Source organism: Odocoileus virginianus, unplaced genomic scaffold (assembly GCF_023699985.2).
Source record: "Odocoileus virginianus isolate 20LAN1187 ecotype Illinois unplaced genomic scaffold, Ovbor_1.2 Unplaced_Scaffold_1, whole genome shotgun sequence".
Taxonomy (NCBI): Eukaryota; Metazoa; Chordata; class Mammalia; order Artiodactyla; family Cervidae; genus Odocoileus; species Odocoileus virginianus.
This window is the reverse complement of record NW_027224263.1, coordinates 3,209,548-3,226,357: the sequence shown is the minus strand read 5'-3', so window position 1 is coordinate 3,226,357 and position 16,810 is coordinate 3,209,548. Positions and strand designations below refer to the sequence as shown.

General features: G+C 41.7%; 1 protein-coding gene and 1 non-coding gene across 17 annotated transcripts in view; one reads left to right on the top strand and one right to left on the bottom strand.

The window, feature by feature from the left end:
* Positions 1–16,810, bottom strand: part of TMEM164 (transmembrane protein 164) — a 222,642-nt gene that overhangs the window by 160,771 nt on the left and 45,061 nt on the right. For 2 of the 16 annotated variants that reach the window (XM_070462151.1, XM_070462146.1), the window contains one exon: positions 8,319–8,436. The exons of 13 other annotated variants lie outside the window; for them this stretch is intronic. Coding sequence is in view for 2 of the 3 variants with exons in the window: in XM_070462146.1 (XP_070318247.1) it covers positions 8,320–8,436 (117 nt within the window). In the remaining variant the exon portion in view is untranslated. Of the gene's footprint in view, positions 1–8,287; positions 8,437–16,810 lie in introns of those variants that run through there. One more of the 16 variants, XM_070462145.1, reaches the window with a different exon arrangement.
* On the top strand, positions 5,420–5,492 carry TRNAG-UCC (transfer RNA glycine (anticodon UCC)). Its single transcript has one exon. It is a non-coding gene; the product is annotated as a tRNA-Gly (tRNA).

Here is a 16,810-nt window from a genome sequence, read left to right as displayed (position 1 = left end):
CTGCTACAGCCCGGCCAAGAGGTCATTATCAGTTTTAAAAGGCAAAACACTAAAAGGGAGCAGAATTTGCCACCGTCAAATATGTCTCTTTGTCATAAAGACTATTTATGTTTGTTTTTTTTTAAAAAAGCAGCAGATACAGGAGAAGCCCTGAAAATCAAGTAGAAGAGATTCTTTCCGTAAGATACATTTGCATTTATAAAGAAAATCTTCATTTGTAAGGGCGTCTCCTCTCTGTACAAGGAATAGAAGAATAACTCTGAATTTCTAGAAAACTCTTATGGCTAGAAAAGGCAGCAACTTAAATCTGCATACAATCTTACCCTTGTCTACTGTGCCTCTCCTGGTCACCTCCAGGAACAGGCTCCCTCCACCCTTTTGTCTTTAGCTGGAGACGGTATTTAAGGTGGTGGTTTGGGCCCTTTTCAGGGAGTTACTCAGTTTTCCTGGGTCTCTCCCACGCACACAGGAGGTACACAAAAGTCTGTTTGTTTTCCTCTTGTTATTCTGTCTTTTATTACAGGGGGATCTCAAGCCACGAATTTAGAAGGGTAGAGTGAAAATTAACTTTACTCCCCTACAACACACACTTCACTGCTTTAATGTGCATGCCTCAGATTACCAGAAATATTAAACTACTTTTTAACATGCTTTTGGCCAGCTGTATTTCTTCTTTTGTGGCCTTGACTATTTTTCAACTGCTATGTTCTTTTTCTTATTGGGTTATAAGAAGCTATTTATGTTTTAATGCCATTTAATACAGACTACTTGACATTTATTGCAAATATTTTTCCCATGTTGCCATTGTCGTAGCTCTGGTTATGGCAGTTTTGTATGGAAGTTTTTGTATCTTTATGTAATTAGATATACTTTTTTATTTCCTTCATGGTTTCTGTTTCTGATGTCATACTTTGAAAGTCATTTACAATCCTGGGATTAAAAAAAGAGTCACCAATTGTTTTCATAATATTTAAAAATTTTAAATCTCCAAATCAAAAATTGCATTATTGTTAATCCTACTCATTCTTCCAGAATGGCCTTCTCATCTTTCCTCTTTTGGCTACTTCTTATTTACCCTTCAAATAACAAAAGAAAGCATCATTTCCCCTGTGTGCATGCTTAGTCACTCAGTCAGGTCCAACTCTTTGTGACCTCATGAACTAAAGCCCGCCAGGCTCCTCTGTCCATGGATTTTCCAGGCAAGAATACTGGAGTGGGTTGCCATTTCCTCCTCCAGGGGATCTTCTTGACCCAGGGATCAAACCCATGTCTCCTATGTCTCCTGCATTGGCAGGTGGATTCTTTACCACAGAGCCATGTGGGAAACCCATGATTCCTTCTATCCTCCCATTAATTCTTTCTGCTTATTTCTTTCTGAGAAATTATGACAAAGAGCCTTCTCTCAAGAATTTAGACAGAAATGAAATTAGAGCACCTACTGACAAACTCTTGGGCTTCAAAATCAACATATAATGGATTTAAAACATAGCAGACGCACTTTAAAGCTAGAATGTTCCTAGACTTGAAAGACCAGATTGTAACCTGTTTGAATTATCCCCAAAGAAAGAATGGAGTTGACCAAACACTGAGGTACAGAATAAAGAAAATCACAAAGGCATATATATTTGGCAGTTTCCACATCCAAGTACTAGCCAGGGACCAGGGAATCTTAGCTTGCAAATCTCAAGTTTTCTGGTCCCAGTGCCAAATCCACTCCTATTAAAAGAATGGAAGTGGGCTAGGGAGCATTGCTAAGTGGTGAATATTATGGGCTTTAGAGTTAAGATAGATTTCGGCCACTCACCAGCACTGTAACCCTGGACGAGAGACTGGAGGAATTTTTATCTCTAAAATAGGGATAAAAATAGCATCTATGTCTCATGAGGTTTTGGAGAGGATCAAATGAGATAAAGCAAGCAAAACACTTGGCACAATGTCTAGCACATAGCTAGCCCTCAATACATAGTAGCTATAATTATTCTGATCGCAAAAGAAAGTCCATCCCTACTGTGAGCTACATCAGCAAGAGCTTCTGTTAAACTTCCAATTCATCTAACTTCACTTGTTCTATTCACTTGTTCTTCACTTGCTTGTAGTATAAAATGCTAATATCAGTTATTTGGCTTCCTTGTCCAGCTGCCTACAAGGAGAGAATACGGAAACATTCAAGGTACAGTTTCCTCATCTGTCAAATAGGGATTACATCAGTACTATCTCATAAAGTGGATATGGGGATTAAATGTTTGAAGCACTTAGTTCAGTGCCTGGAACGTTGTAAGCAATAAAATAAATATGAGCTACTGATAGTATCATCCTTCTTGGTTGCCCTTTCTGTTGTCCACTCACTACAAATTCCATCCAGGCCCACAGCAAGTTCTAGTTCCCACACAAAGCCTTCTCCAATAACTCCAGGTAACACCTCTTTTTTGTCCAATGGCCTCTACAACTCATTAGGTACTTAGATTTTATTTAATTTGGGCTATTAAATGGTTTCCCTATGGTTGCACAAAATGCTATAATAGACTGAGAGCTAGAATTGGATTATCAATTGTTCCTTCCTGACAAATTTTAAATTGGCATAGGTGAGTCACTGAACAAAGCCTGAAGTTGTTTGTTGGGTAAGCAGGGCTCTCAACAATGTGGCCCTCAGCTGCCTTGCCAGTTTATTTCCCACTATGACTCAGGTTTTCACCCTGAACCTCAGTTTCTACATTCTAAAATACAAAAGAATAACAGTGCTTGCCTCCAACATCTTAAACTCAACTATTGTTTGAGCAGATAATAAATGCTTTCTAGATATTTCCATCTGGATGGCACACAGGTATCTCATGCCTAAATCTGAACTTGTCATCTTCTTTTCCTAACCTCTTCCCTTGCTAACTGCTCCCTCAAAACGTGGAAGAACAAGGACAGGTGTTCCAATAGTAGAATTCCAACTGATATGATAAACGCAGAAGGCATGAGGGAAACAAAATTAACATCAGGTAAGCAGTACAGCAGTAAGTGTAGGCAAGAACCATTGGTAGATGCTGACGAGTAATGCAAGATTATCATTTTTGCATGGAAAGTACTTATTACAAAGGGAAAATAGTAACTTTTTGGTGGAAAAATATGACAAGAAGAGATCAAAATTAATTAACATCACCAATAATAACACATATCATCATGTCCCCCGGATATGATGTACCAAGAAGGGGATGACATCACTTCTGTGATATTTTTGCCCAATGACTTAAATCTAATCAACAACAACAAAATCAGGTAAGTCCAAATAAAGAATACTTTACAAAATAACTGACCAGTACTCTTCAATATTGACAAGGTAATAAAAGATGGAGACTGAGGAATTGCCATGGATGGAGGAGATTAAGATGACCTAACAACCAAATGCAATGTGGGATCCTGGATTCCATCCTGGAACAGACAAAAGATGTTTGTGGGAAAAACTGGTGAAATAGGAATAAAGACTATAGCTTAGTTCAAGTATCAATGCTAATTTCTCAGTTTTAAAGATTTTACCATGGTTACTAACTATATATATATATATATATATATATACACATACATAACTGAATCACTGTGCTGTACAGTAGAAACTAACACAACATTGTAAATCAACTACACTTCAATAAAAATTTTAAGAAAAATAAAATACAAAGTGTTTTTTTTTAAAAGTACTATTTATTATCCAATCAATTAGCCTGTCTTCAAACCCCAGAGCTATTCTTTGATGCTGCCCCTTTTTCTCAGGCCCCATATGTAGTCACTCCCCAAGTCCTGTCATCTTGACACTTTAACCTTTTCAATATATCTCAAATCCATCCTTGTTATCATTTCCTAGTTCAGTCCCTATTCATTTTCTTCAACTACTGCAACAGTTTTCCCATCTGATCTCAAGGCCTCCAGTGTCTCCTTCTTCGCTCCAGTTCATACAGTATTGCCAGGTTCCTCTTCTTAAACACAACCCTGGGACCTCCCTGGTGGTCTAGTGCTTAAGAATCCACCTGTTAAGGACACAGGTTTGATCCCTGGTCAGGAATTAAGATCCCACATGCCATGGGGCAATCAAGCCCATGTGCCACCTAAGTCCACGTGACACAACTACTGAGCCTGAGCACCCTAGAGCCTGTGTTCCACAACAAGAGAACCTCCTGCAACAAAAAAAGCCACTTCAATGAGAAATCCGTGCACCACAACTAGAATTAGCCCCTTCTTGCCGCAGCTAGAGAAAGGAAGAGCCTGTGTGCTGCAGTAAATACTTAGTGCAGCCAAAAATAAACTAAAAAGAAAAAAAAAACACAGCACTGATCATGTTATACACCTCACAAATTTCAGATGATACATTCAACACAATCTCTAGCAAAATCTCAACTGACATCCTTATACAATCTGAGAAGCTAACACTAAAGTTCACAGGGAACTGCAAGGTATCCCAAGTGGCTAGAGCAATCTTGAAAAGAAGAATAAGTAGGAAGACCCACACTACCTGATTTCAAAACTTACTATAAAGCAACAGTAATAAAGACACAGTGATGCTGGCATAAAGACAGATGTATAGGCTAATGGAAAGAATTCAAACAAATCCCAAAATAAACCCTCCCAACTGATTTTCAACAAGGGGACCAAGACTATTCAATGAGAAAAGTGTCTTCAACAAATGGTCCTGGGACAACTGGATTTCCACATGTGTAAGAATGACCTTTGGACTCCTACCTCACAGTCATCTACAGAATCAACACAAGATCAATCAAAGACTAAATAAAAAAGCAAAAACTACAGAACTCTTAAAATGGCACACCTTCATGATCCCAATTTGGCAAGGGATTCTTAGATGTGACACCAAAAGCAACAGCCACAAAATATAGGTAAACTGGACTTAATGAAAATTAAAATATTTTGTGCTTCAAAGCATACTATCAAGAAAGCAAAAAGACAACTCAAAGAATGGGAGAAAATTTTTGCAAATCTTGTCTCTCACAAGGCTCTATTATGCAGAATACATAAGTAGCTCTCAAAACTCAAATAATAAAAAGACAAACTATCAAGTTCAAAAGTGAGCTAAGGATTTGAATAGACATTTCTTCCAAAGAAGACACATGAATGGCCAATATGCACATGAAAAGGTATTCAGTATCATTAGTCATTAGGGAAATGGAAATCAAATCTACAGTGAGAGACCACTTCATACACATGAGAAAGGCTAAAATAAAAAAGACAATCACCAAGTATTCATGATGATGCAGAGCAATTGGGAACCTCATACACTGCAAGTTAGGACGGAACATGGTGCCCCAATATGGGAAAACATTTTGGCAGTTCCTCAAAAAGTTAAACACAGAGTTATCACAGGACCCAGTAACTCTACTCCTATATATATATCCAAGAGAAATGTTCACAGAAAAATGTATACATGGGGACTTCCCTGGTGGTCCAGTGGCTAAGACTCTGCACTTCCAATGCAGGGGGCCTGGGTTCAATTCCTGGTCAGAGAACTAAGATCCCACATGCCACAACAAAGACCTGGTGTAGCCAAATAAATTGGGGAAAAAAAACTTATACATAGATACATGGATGTTCATAGCAGCATTACTCATAATAGCCAGAAGGTGGAAACTACCCAAATACTCATCAATGGATGAACGAACAGATAAACAAAATGCGGTATACCTATACAATGGAATATTGTTTGGCCATAGAAAGGAATGAAGTTCTTACACATGCTATGACATGGATGAACCTTAAAAACATTATACAGACAGAAGCCAGTCAAAGTAGACTATATATTATATGACTCCATTTCTGAAATGTCCAGAATAGGCAAGTATATAGAAGCAGAAAGCAGAGCAGTCATTGCTTAGACATGGGAGAAGAATAGGTAGGGGAGTGATGGCTAAATGGTATGGATCTTCTTTCTGAGTTGATGAAAATGTTCTAAATTGACTGTGGAAATGGCTACACATACCTGTGAATATACTAAAAATCACTGATTGAACACTTTAAGTGGATGAACTATATGGTAATGAAGTATATCTCGATAAACTATTAAAAAAAAAAACAAACCTCAGATGGCTCCTTATTCCTTGTTGAATAAAGTCCAAACTCCTTAATTAGGCATTCCAGTCCCTCCCCTTCCCCATCCTCATTTGACTTCCCCCACCCACCAACCAGCTTTATTGTTCATTATCCTTTTTCATGAGCCTTTCTGAGGCTGAATTTTTACCAAACTGAATTTTTACCACTATCCATATACCCCATGCAGTTTGTCTTTCCCCTTGCTGGTCCTTTTCCCTGGAACTCTCTCCTCACAATTTATATTTATTAACACATTATTTATATTGTTTTATACAAGACCCTGTTCAAATGCTCCCTCCTATGCAAATCTTTTCCCATCCTTCAACCCATACATAGTAGGCCTTCAAAACTTTATTTACTGTAAGAATGAAGGTAAGTTGTCCTTCCACATGATGGTTCCCACTGCCAGATGATAATCCTCTCGAAGCCACAAGTGCACTTCTCTCTTCCTTTCCTAGTTAAAGCAGCAGTTCCCAGCTTCAAGACCCCTTTACTAAGTTCCTGAGAATAGTTCCAAACTGCTAGTCTCTACTTCTCCCAAAAACCTCCTGGAGATGAAGAAAGCGGACGTTACATTACGCCAGGGCCACCGAGTAGAGTTGTGTAGGTTGTGCACTGCACAACCCTAGTGGCGCCATTCAATTATAGTCTATGTGAATGGCACCCTCTCCTAGGGTTGTGCAGTGCATAGCCATTTGTGGCAGCCCCGCTTGGAAACATCCAGAATTTTGGAAGCAAAGTCAAAAAGAGCACTCAATGAGAAGAAATCACTCTAACTATATTGATGGCAAGAAGTGGATACTTTCCAAATCTTATGAAGAAGATGAAAAAGGAACTCAGGAGAATAACATGGTGTTAGCACACACGATGTTTGTATGGAATTACAAAATAGAAACATCCAAGAGAAAAACCATCATTCATGTTTTTTCCAGCAGTGGAAAGAGAAAAGGACCCATGTTCTTGTCAATACAAAGGTGTGATGTACCTACATGGTCTCTCTCATAAGACCCTTCAATTCTGTTAGGTTCTGATTTTAGGTTATTAAATAAGCCCCTGTTTAATTTGGCTTCAGGAACCTTGCTCTCAGGAAAGGTATGACCAGGCTGATAGACACAAGTTTTATGTGTCTATACAGATCTCTCTCCCATCATCAATCCATTCATCTACCTTGTGGTTAATCAAGCAGTCTTTTATAAAGTTGGGGAGTGTGAAACCAACATGCCTAGGCAAGCTGATAAAAATTAGGCTTTAAACCTACTAATCTGCAGACTTAGGACCCAGGTCAACTGTGCCACAATGGCACAGACATCTTCTAAATCCCAGCCAGAGCAGCCAGCAACAAGTCCCCCTCTGACTACCACATCTCAACAGCAAGCAGTAATAAAGCATGCCTAGAGGGAGGCAAAAATGGCTGGAAAGATAGACTGTGAAGACAAGTGAGCTAGTAGCGGAGTCCAAGTATGCCAGACATTGGGTTTGTTCCTTGTTTTTGTCCCCACTCCAGTTTAATTCAGCCTCCCACTTTCGTATTTGCTCTTCCTGGCATATTTCATTCCACTTCCTCTATCTCCTCCAGAGAGATCCTGAATAACATCCACCCCAACTGATCATTCCTTTTCTGAACGCCATTTGCACATACTGGTACTATACACTTATCACTACTTTCTGTTGTAATTAGTAATAGTAGTAGTAGTGATGATGATGACAATGACAATGATATTAATAATAATAATGGCAGCAGCTATTCTTTACTGAGTGCTTCACTAGATGCCTAACACTATATTCGTGTGTGTATGTGAGCGTGCCCAGGCTCATTCACCCAAGTCATGTCCAATTCTTGCAACCCCACGGACTGCAGCCCACCAGGCTCCTCAGTCCATGGGATTTTTCAGGCAAGAATACTGGAGTGGGTTACCATCTCCTCCTCCAGGGGATCTTCCAGACCCAGGGATTGAACTCACATCTCCTGCATTGACAGGTGGATTCTTTAGTACTAATACACCTGGGAAGCCCCATATTCATGTTTTCCTCATAGCAATCCTGTGAGGTAAGTGCAGTTCCCCACCCCACCCCACCCCACCTCTGTTTAAACATGAGCAAACTGAGCTAAGGAAAGGTTAAGTACTTGCCTAAGGTCACACAACTAAATAAGGAAAAGTCAGGCCTTGAATCAGAACTGTCTGGTTCCAAAGATTTTGTTTGTAGCCAATCTTACCTTTTGTCTCCCGCTTTGTCTTTTGAGGATCTTCATCTGCCACCACTCCCCATAGTGCCTAACACCACGTCAGACACAGAAATGCTCCCCCAGGATACGTATGCAAGGGTGACTCTGTTCCCTGGCCAGAGCCCAGCCCAAGACACAAGCTGGAAGAGCAGGGAAGAAGGGCAGTAAGTACAGAGAGACATGACCCACTGGGGGAGCCATGGGAGTCCTCTTCCTCTGACTCATTTAGGGCAGGATAACGCTGCTACCTTGACCTCAATCCCAGAAACATTTAGAATAGATAGCCTGGTTGTCTTAGAACTCATCCAGACAACTCGGAAGGAACAGAGCCTAGGCCAATCTGTGAAAGGGCTGGGTGGTATCCCGTTCCCTGAAGGAAGGGAACCAATTGTATCAGGGTCACAGCCACTGAGGAGCTATGTGACTATGGTCATGGATTTTGGCAGCAGCAAAGGGGAGGGGGTGGACAGGAGTATTTTTAAAGAAGAGAGCTTTATACGAACTAACTCCCTCCCTCCCTCCCTCCCTCTCTCTCTCTCACACACACACACACAGAGTAGGACATGACTGAGGTGACTTAGCACACATGCATGTACTATCAAATGAGAAATGGTGACAGATGTGAAGGAAAAGAACGTTTTACATGTGTCACTTCCAAAACAGTGGTTGGTAGAGTCCCCTTCCCCAGTTTTCTAATATGGAGGTGTGGATGATAGATTGGAGGCAAAGATGTAAACTGCGACTCCTCATTAAACCTGTTTTCTCATCTTTAAAAATGGAAATGAGAATACATACCTTGAAGTGCTGCTAAGGTATAAAATGAGACTGTAATAAAAGGACCCACCACCTAAAGTCTGCATCAGTTTGTCCATGCTGGGGTTTGGAGCACACAGAGAGATACAAAGCATAGTTCCTGTCTGCAAGCAGTTCAGAATGTCTGACAAAGAGTCTGATCTAGCGTACTGCCAGCACTCTGTCAACCAAGTATAAATATAAAGCTGGCTGGTAGATTACCCCAACTCTCAGCAGGACATTTTGTCAGATGAAAATTTTGGCAGGAAAGAAGAAAACTGCTGGCAAGAATAAAGGTTGCAGTTTACATCTTTGCCTCCAATCTATCATCCACACCTCCATACTAGAAAACTGGGGAAGGGGACTCTACCAACCACTGTTTTGGAAGTGACACATGTAAAACGTTCTTTTCCTTCACATCTGTCACCATTTCTCATTTGACAGTGCATGCGTGCGTGCTAAGTCACCTCAGTCATGTCCTACTCTTTGCGACCCCATGGACTGTAGCCTGCCAGGCTCCTCTGTCCATGGAATTCTCCAAGCAAGAATACTGGAGTGGGTTGCCATCCTGTGTTAAATGCCAACCTTCCCTGCTAGACTGTAAGGTCCTGGAGGGCAGTGGCTGTGTGCCGGTCCTTGTTATAGATCCAGAAACTGACATAGTGCCTGGAACATTCAAGATGCTCATCAGATACTTGTTGAATGAATAAATGAAACAAAAAGATGTCTCTGATAGGTGGATAGACCTGATTACCTAATCAAAAAAAAATCACTTTAAAATATTCAAGCCTTGTTTATGCATAAATGCCTCTCAAGATTTCCAAGAAACTGGTAATACTGGTTTGTTTCTGGGGAGAAAAAGTAACAGAGGAGGGATGAGGGGTTGGAGGAAATTATACATGCCCTTCTATTCCTTTCAAATTATTTGAGTTTTTCAATAACAACCAATTAAACATAAAATCTGAAGGAAACACACGCTGATAATGAGAGAGACAACTAGGGGACTTTCACTTGCTACGTGTCATATTCTTGCAATGTTTCAGGTTTGGATCATAGGGGTGGCATTGCCTTTATGTCGTTGCTGTTGTTTACTTGCTAAGTCATGTCTGAGTCTTTGCAACCCCATGGACTGTAGCCTGCCAGGCTCCTCTGTCCGTGGGATTCTCCAGGGAAGAATACTGGAGGGAGGAAAGTGAAATTGCTGTGCCTCCCCATATGTAAGCTCCTTCTTCAAGCAACTGGGAAGATTTATTTTAATCCTCGAGACTGCCTCAAGCCACTGCTATGGCCCAGACATGAAGCCAGCTGGATAATTGGATATTTTTTTTTTGAAGCAAAGGTACCACTCTTTTTATGTGACAGTAATGACATGGCAGTTATTTAGGTTCTTTAGCTCCTCAAGCTTTACGGGTCGCTCTCCTAAGTAGAAAAAAACTGAGGCACAGAAAAGTTGATCATATTCTCCTCACTTGTCTAAGATAGCCCAAAACCCAACTGTTTGGCTTTGCTGTTAAAACTCAATGGTTCTAATGATACAAACGAACTTATTTATAAAATATAAACAGATACACAGACAGAAAACAAATTTATGGATACCAAGGGGGAATGCAGAGACATTAGAAAGCAGAGACATTACTTTGCCAACAAAGGTCCGTCTAGTCAAAGCTATAGTTTTTCCAGTAGTCATATACGGATATGAGAGTTGGACTATAAAGAAAGCTGAGCACCAAAGAATTGATGCTTTTGAACTGTGGTGTTGGAGAAGACTCTTGAGAGTCCCTTGGACAGCAAGGAGATCCAATCAGTCCATCCTAAAGAAAATCAGTCCTGAATATTCATTGGAAGGACTGATGCTGAAGCTGAAACTCCAATACTTTGGCCACCTGATGTGAAGAACTGACTCATTTGAAAAGACCCTGATGCTGGGAAAGATTGAAAGTGGGAGGAGAAGGGGATGACAAAGGATGAGATGGTTGGATGGCATCACCAACTCAATGGACTTGAGTTGGAGTAAATTCTGGGAGTTGATGATGGGCAGGGAGCCATGGCGTGCTGCAGTCCATGAGGTCGCAAAGAGTCGGATGTTACTGAGCGACTGAACTGAACTAAACTGAACGGGGAATGGGTGATGGAGGAATAAATTAGGAATTTGGGATTAAAATACACACACTACTATATACAAAATAGATAACCAACAAGGATTTACTGTATAGCACAAGGAACTAAATTCAATATCTTATAATAACCTATAATGGAGAATGAAGTCAAAGTCACTCAGTCGTGTCCGACTCTTAGCAACCTCATGGACTGTAGCCCACCAGGCTCCTCTGTTCATGGAATTCGCCAGCCAAGAATACTGTAGTGGATTGCCATTCCCTTCTCCAGGGGATCTTCCTAAGCCAGGGATCGGGCCCAGGTCTCCTGCATTGCAGGACTCTTTATGGTCTGAGCCACCAGGGAAGCCCAAGAATACTGGAGTGGGCAGCCTATCCCTTCTCCAGGGGATCTTCCCACCCAGAAATCAAACCAGGGTCTCCTGCATTGCAGGTGATTCTTTACCAGCTGAGCTACCACAAGGATCTGAAAAATACAGAAATCTGTATAACTGAATCACTTTACTGTACACCTGAAACACTGGAAATCAACAATACTTCAATTTGAGAAAGAAAAAAAAAAAACCTCAATAGTTCTAAATGCTGAATGCACATTAGGATCTCCTAGCCAGTTAACTGAAAATAAAATCCCAATTCCTGAGGCCTAGTCCCCTAAATCTTGACTCAACTGGTTGAGCCTGGGGCCTAAGCAGCATTTCAGAGCACTCCAAGTGATTTCAAAGTATAACCAGGTTCCCAAACCCCAGTTCTACCCACTGCTGAATACCTTAGTATCTTTCAAGAGCCCTCAGTCACTATTTTTAAAAGTCTTCTTTCAGTAGTATATTCCCCTGGGGGGAAAAAAAAAAGGGCAGGCCAAAGAAGTCTGTAACCAAGACAACAAGCTGGGAACACAAAGAGATAGGTCTTCTGTGATTTGCAACCAAAGGAAGCAGAAGAGGAAAAGTAGACACTGAAGAATTGACAGGAAACTAGAGAACAAAAGGCATGGTGTCTGAGCTGGTGCCCACGAGGCAGCACATCAAACTTCTGCTGCATCTTCCAGGCTGGGTACCTTGACACACAAGCTCTCAAGATGGAAAGCAGCCCTGGATTAGCAAATGAAACCCTTAAGAACACGCTTTCTTCTTAATTGAACTTCTGACCCCCAAATGGGAATGTCTGCTTTGGCAAAGGTTGCAAACCAATTTTTTCCTCTTGCTTCCTACCTGCACCTGACCCTGTATTGTGAATCAGTGTGACAATGAAACACGAAATCCGCATGGACTTGGAGTCTGAAAAAAAACGTTCTTCCTCCGTATGTGCTCTGACCATGTAGCTCGGGTTTTGTTCCCAACTAGGGGAGCACTGAGATGGATGAAAGGGCTGGGGATGCTGCAAATTGAAAGCCAAGGAGTTGGCCTTTTGTTCCCTTTTTGCAGTCAGGGGCTATTCTGGAAAGCAGAAATCAAAAAGAAAATACAGCCTGCAATGAGCTGAAATTGGACAAAATGTGATGAGGCATAAATGCAAAAAAAAAAAGGAAGAAAGAAAAGGGGAAAAAAAAAAAGGAAAAGGGAGTCTTTCTTTACCAGAAGAGGTTCTTTTCTGAAAACTGCCTCAAATTACACCACTTTCCACATTTGGTTCACTCCAGGAAGCTTTGCATTGTTACCTAAAACCAAAACGCTTTTTATCACGTTACAAGGAGAAACTGAGGCAGATGCAAACAGCCCAGAATTTGGTGGTGCATGGCTTCAAGAATGGCCCTTCTAGGCTCATTCTATTTCCCTCAGTCCAGACAGACAGACAGACAGATGACAGTTTATTCAGTGACATTAAAGAAGAGATGTGGAAACAAAACTATGATGGAGCAAAATACTGGTGATTTGAAGGTCTACAAAACTATATGCTACCGTTTCTTAAAGTGGTGTAGGGAATGCCATTCATTATGTTATTGGCCTGCCAATCTCTGAGGACTTTGCATGGCCTGGTGGAAGGCTTAACCTCTCACAAGTCTGAGGTTCGTTTTAGGGCTTATGATGTTTCTAATTAGCCACCTGTTGGCGGTCTTCTTCACCAGGGAGAAATACTCAGCCTGATGGGAGACTCCTGGAGTGTGTCCTACAGGAAGGTAGGTGGGAAATGAGCTATGCTGCCCTCTCCAACCAGCCACACACCTTCCACAAGAATCCAACCTTGGATCACAGGCTTACACCTGGAAAAGCCCTGCTTTCCCTTCCTCTCCAGGGACCAGCAGATGGGAAAACTAAATTCGTTTGAACTTTACTTACGTGAAGTTTACTTAGTGTGACCCATTGGCTGTTTCCTTTCATTCAGTCCTATGGCAAATTCTATTCTGAGCAGAAGAAACACACAAGTATCATAACCAGAAGTACAAATAGCATTAAGGTCCCTATGCAATTCTTAACAGATGACACAGGGCCCCAAACCAAATGGCTGAAAGGCTCCTTCTAGCTCTATAGGAGCTCCTTAAAAGTAATAATAGTAATAACAGCAACAACAACCACCTCATTTATCAAACCACATGCTTACCAATTAAATGCTCAATGGTATAAAGAATCCTAAATGGTATTATCATCACACCAGCAGAGTGATTTCAGCAAATCACATAATCAAGAAATACCCACTGAGCATTCAGTCATGTTCTACACTCTGTGCAGATGTGCAGTCCTAGCATAATAAAGAGCCATCTGTTAAGTCTCAATTGCATAAGCAGTGCCTTGGGTAAGTTGGACTCCCTGCCCTCTCCCCAGGCCTCACATTAATGAACCAAACTGAAATTAGAGAATGTACTTTTTGCATTCCTTCACCTTTCTGCTTCCCTCAGTCTATCACCAGTAGTGACCCTGGTCAAGTGATTCGAGACTGCCTGGAATATCCACAGAAGGGTAAGTTGTTTCAAAGCATACAGACTCTATTTATAGAATGGATACCTCTGCAAGAAGATATAATGGCCTGGGAGTCAAAGGCCTTAGATTCAATTCCCAGAACAGCTGCTAACTAAAGGACAGACTCAGGCAAAAGACTGACCCTTTCTCAATCTCAAAGCCCACAGCGGCACTGGACCAGATCTGTGTGCTTCTCAGAACCACGTAGCTGCCCATGGATATGTCTCAGCAGGCAAAGAGAGGTGAGGCAAGTGATTTATGATGAATAATAGAGTACTGAAGTTGGCAAATTATTTACACATCTATTCATTTGTATCTTATCCCTCCTCTAGCTCACTTGCAAAATGCTTTTTGCCATGTTGTAAGAAGAAATTGAAGCTGATGTAGACGCTTGCATATGCTTTTCTTGGGTTGGAGGGCAGAGGTGAGCTACAGATACAGCAGTTGCGAATTCTACACAACCTAAATTTTATCTTCCTACTGACGCAGCTCTCAGCTTAGTCCGTTGAGCACACGAAGATCCAACATCGGTACAGCAGCTACAAAAAGGTTGAGAACGCCTGGGCTAAATCATTCATTCAACCTGCTGTATTCTGAAGAAACAGACCCCAAACTAAGTGCTGGGGAAACAACAGCGAGTTAATCAAGACATGGTCTTGGCGTTTGTGGAGTATTTTGTCTGGCAAGAGGGAAAAGAAGTGACACAAAACACATGAATTAAAACCTATGATCAGAATTCTGAGAGCCTGTAACAGAGCCACCACTGGGCAGCAGGTGAGGGAAGGAGGTAGCAGAGGGAAGAGTGTGGGTAAAGGTTCAGTGGCCTAGAGGATACAAAAACATGTTCAGTGAACCCAAAGAAGCTCCTTTTGCCTAGATAATATAGAGTTCGAGGGGAAACCCATAAGAAACGATGCTGGAGGGGTGAGCAGAAGCTAGATCACACAAGGTCTGGGAAGCCATGTGAACGACTTTAATTGTTCCCTCCCACAAGTCCCTATGATTCTGCTCAGAGAGTGAAACTCGGATGTGAGAATATATGCCAAGGATCACAGGTCTGAAACTCTGATGCTTTTTCCCCATAAAAACACTGTTAGGGAGACTTCCCTGGTAATCCAGTAGATAAGAGTCCACCTGCCAACGCAGTGGACATAGGTTCAATCCCTGATCTGGGAAGATTTCACATACCATGTAGCAACTAAGCTCGTGTGCCACAGCTACTGAACCTGCATGTTGCAACTACTGAAGCCCGTGCACCTAGAGCCCATGCTCCACAAAGAGAAGCCACTGCAATGAGAAGCCCATGCATCACAACAAAGAGTGGCCCCACTGCAACTAGAGAGAGCCCACACACAGCAACGAAGACCCAGACCAACCAAAAGTAAATAATAAAAAACACTGTTTGGAATCCTGCTGAGGGGCTGAGGGACTCTACTTCCATTCCATTCAAGATTAAACAGGCTTTTGCCAGCTGGTCTGGGAACCAGAACCCCAAGAATATTGCTTCCACGGGAAAATGCAATCTGAATTCTAAACAGATTTCCAAAGAAACCTTTGGAACAAAACCCATTCAACAGTTGTTGGGGAATGCTTGGAAAGCAACGAAACACAGGACCTTGCTTTCCTCCATGGAGCCAGTGTTTGGAAAAAAAAAAAAAAAGACTGAACACTAAACCACAGTCTGAAAATGTCTTAACACTACAACCACAGTCACTTTGATTAGTAGGGTTATACTTAGGTACGACCATTGAGTGGCACCATGTAATATCTATTCATATACTTAAATTACCACAAAGCCCCAAATATGTGACAGATGACTGGCTACTTCTACTCTAAAAGACAAGGCAGAAATGGAGAAGAGGGTGGTCTCGTTAAAAAGAAACATGGATGTAAACCAAGTCAGTAACTTCTATACAACATTCCTGTGTCCATGCCCAATCATGGACTATTCTCCACTATTCAAGCAGAAATTCAACAAATATTGAGAGGCTAAGTGCCATCTAATTCTGTTTGGTCGGTGTCTCCATTTTTCTTCAATTTCCTTTCAGTAGAAAATCCTTACCTATTAGCACTCAGAAAAACACCCTCTTCCCACTTTCACATGGAAAAATGCCCCACTTCCCCCACCCACTCATTCGGTGGACTAACAGTAAGGGAAATGGAAGTGGTGGTAGTTTCCCAGAACCACCCTCCAAAGCCCCTCAGGTCATTTTACGGAGCAGTCATTCTCAAAGTTCAGGGTGCATAAATATTACCTGGAGAGGGGTGAGTCATATCCCCAGGTCAACTCCCCTCCCCCTTACCTGGACTCAATAGGCCTAGGGAAGGGTGCAGGAATCAATATTTTTAATAGGCATCCAAGGTAACTCTGAGGCAAATGGCTTAAAAACCAAACCTTGAGAAACTCCACTGTGGAAATTCTAGCCAGCTGAGTCCCCACCCCTGAACTGAGAATGTGAAGTTGCTCAGTCATGTCCGACTCTTTGCGACCCCATGGACTATAAAGTCCATGGAATTCTCCAGGCCAGAATTCTGGAGTGGGTAGCCATTCCCTTCTCCAGGGGCTCTTCCCAACCCAGGGATCAAACCCAGATCTCCTGCACTGCAGGCAGATTCTTTACCATCTGAGCCACCAGGGAAGCCCTGAACTGAGAACACCAGTTGCCAATCAGAAGGCTGGGTGATCTGATGTGAGACACCGACTGAGGGCAAAATGG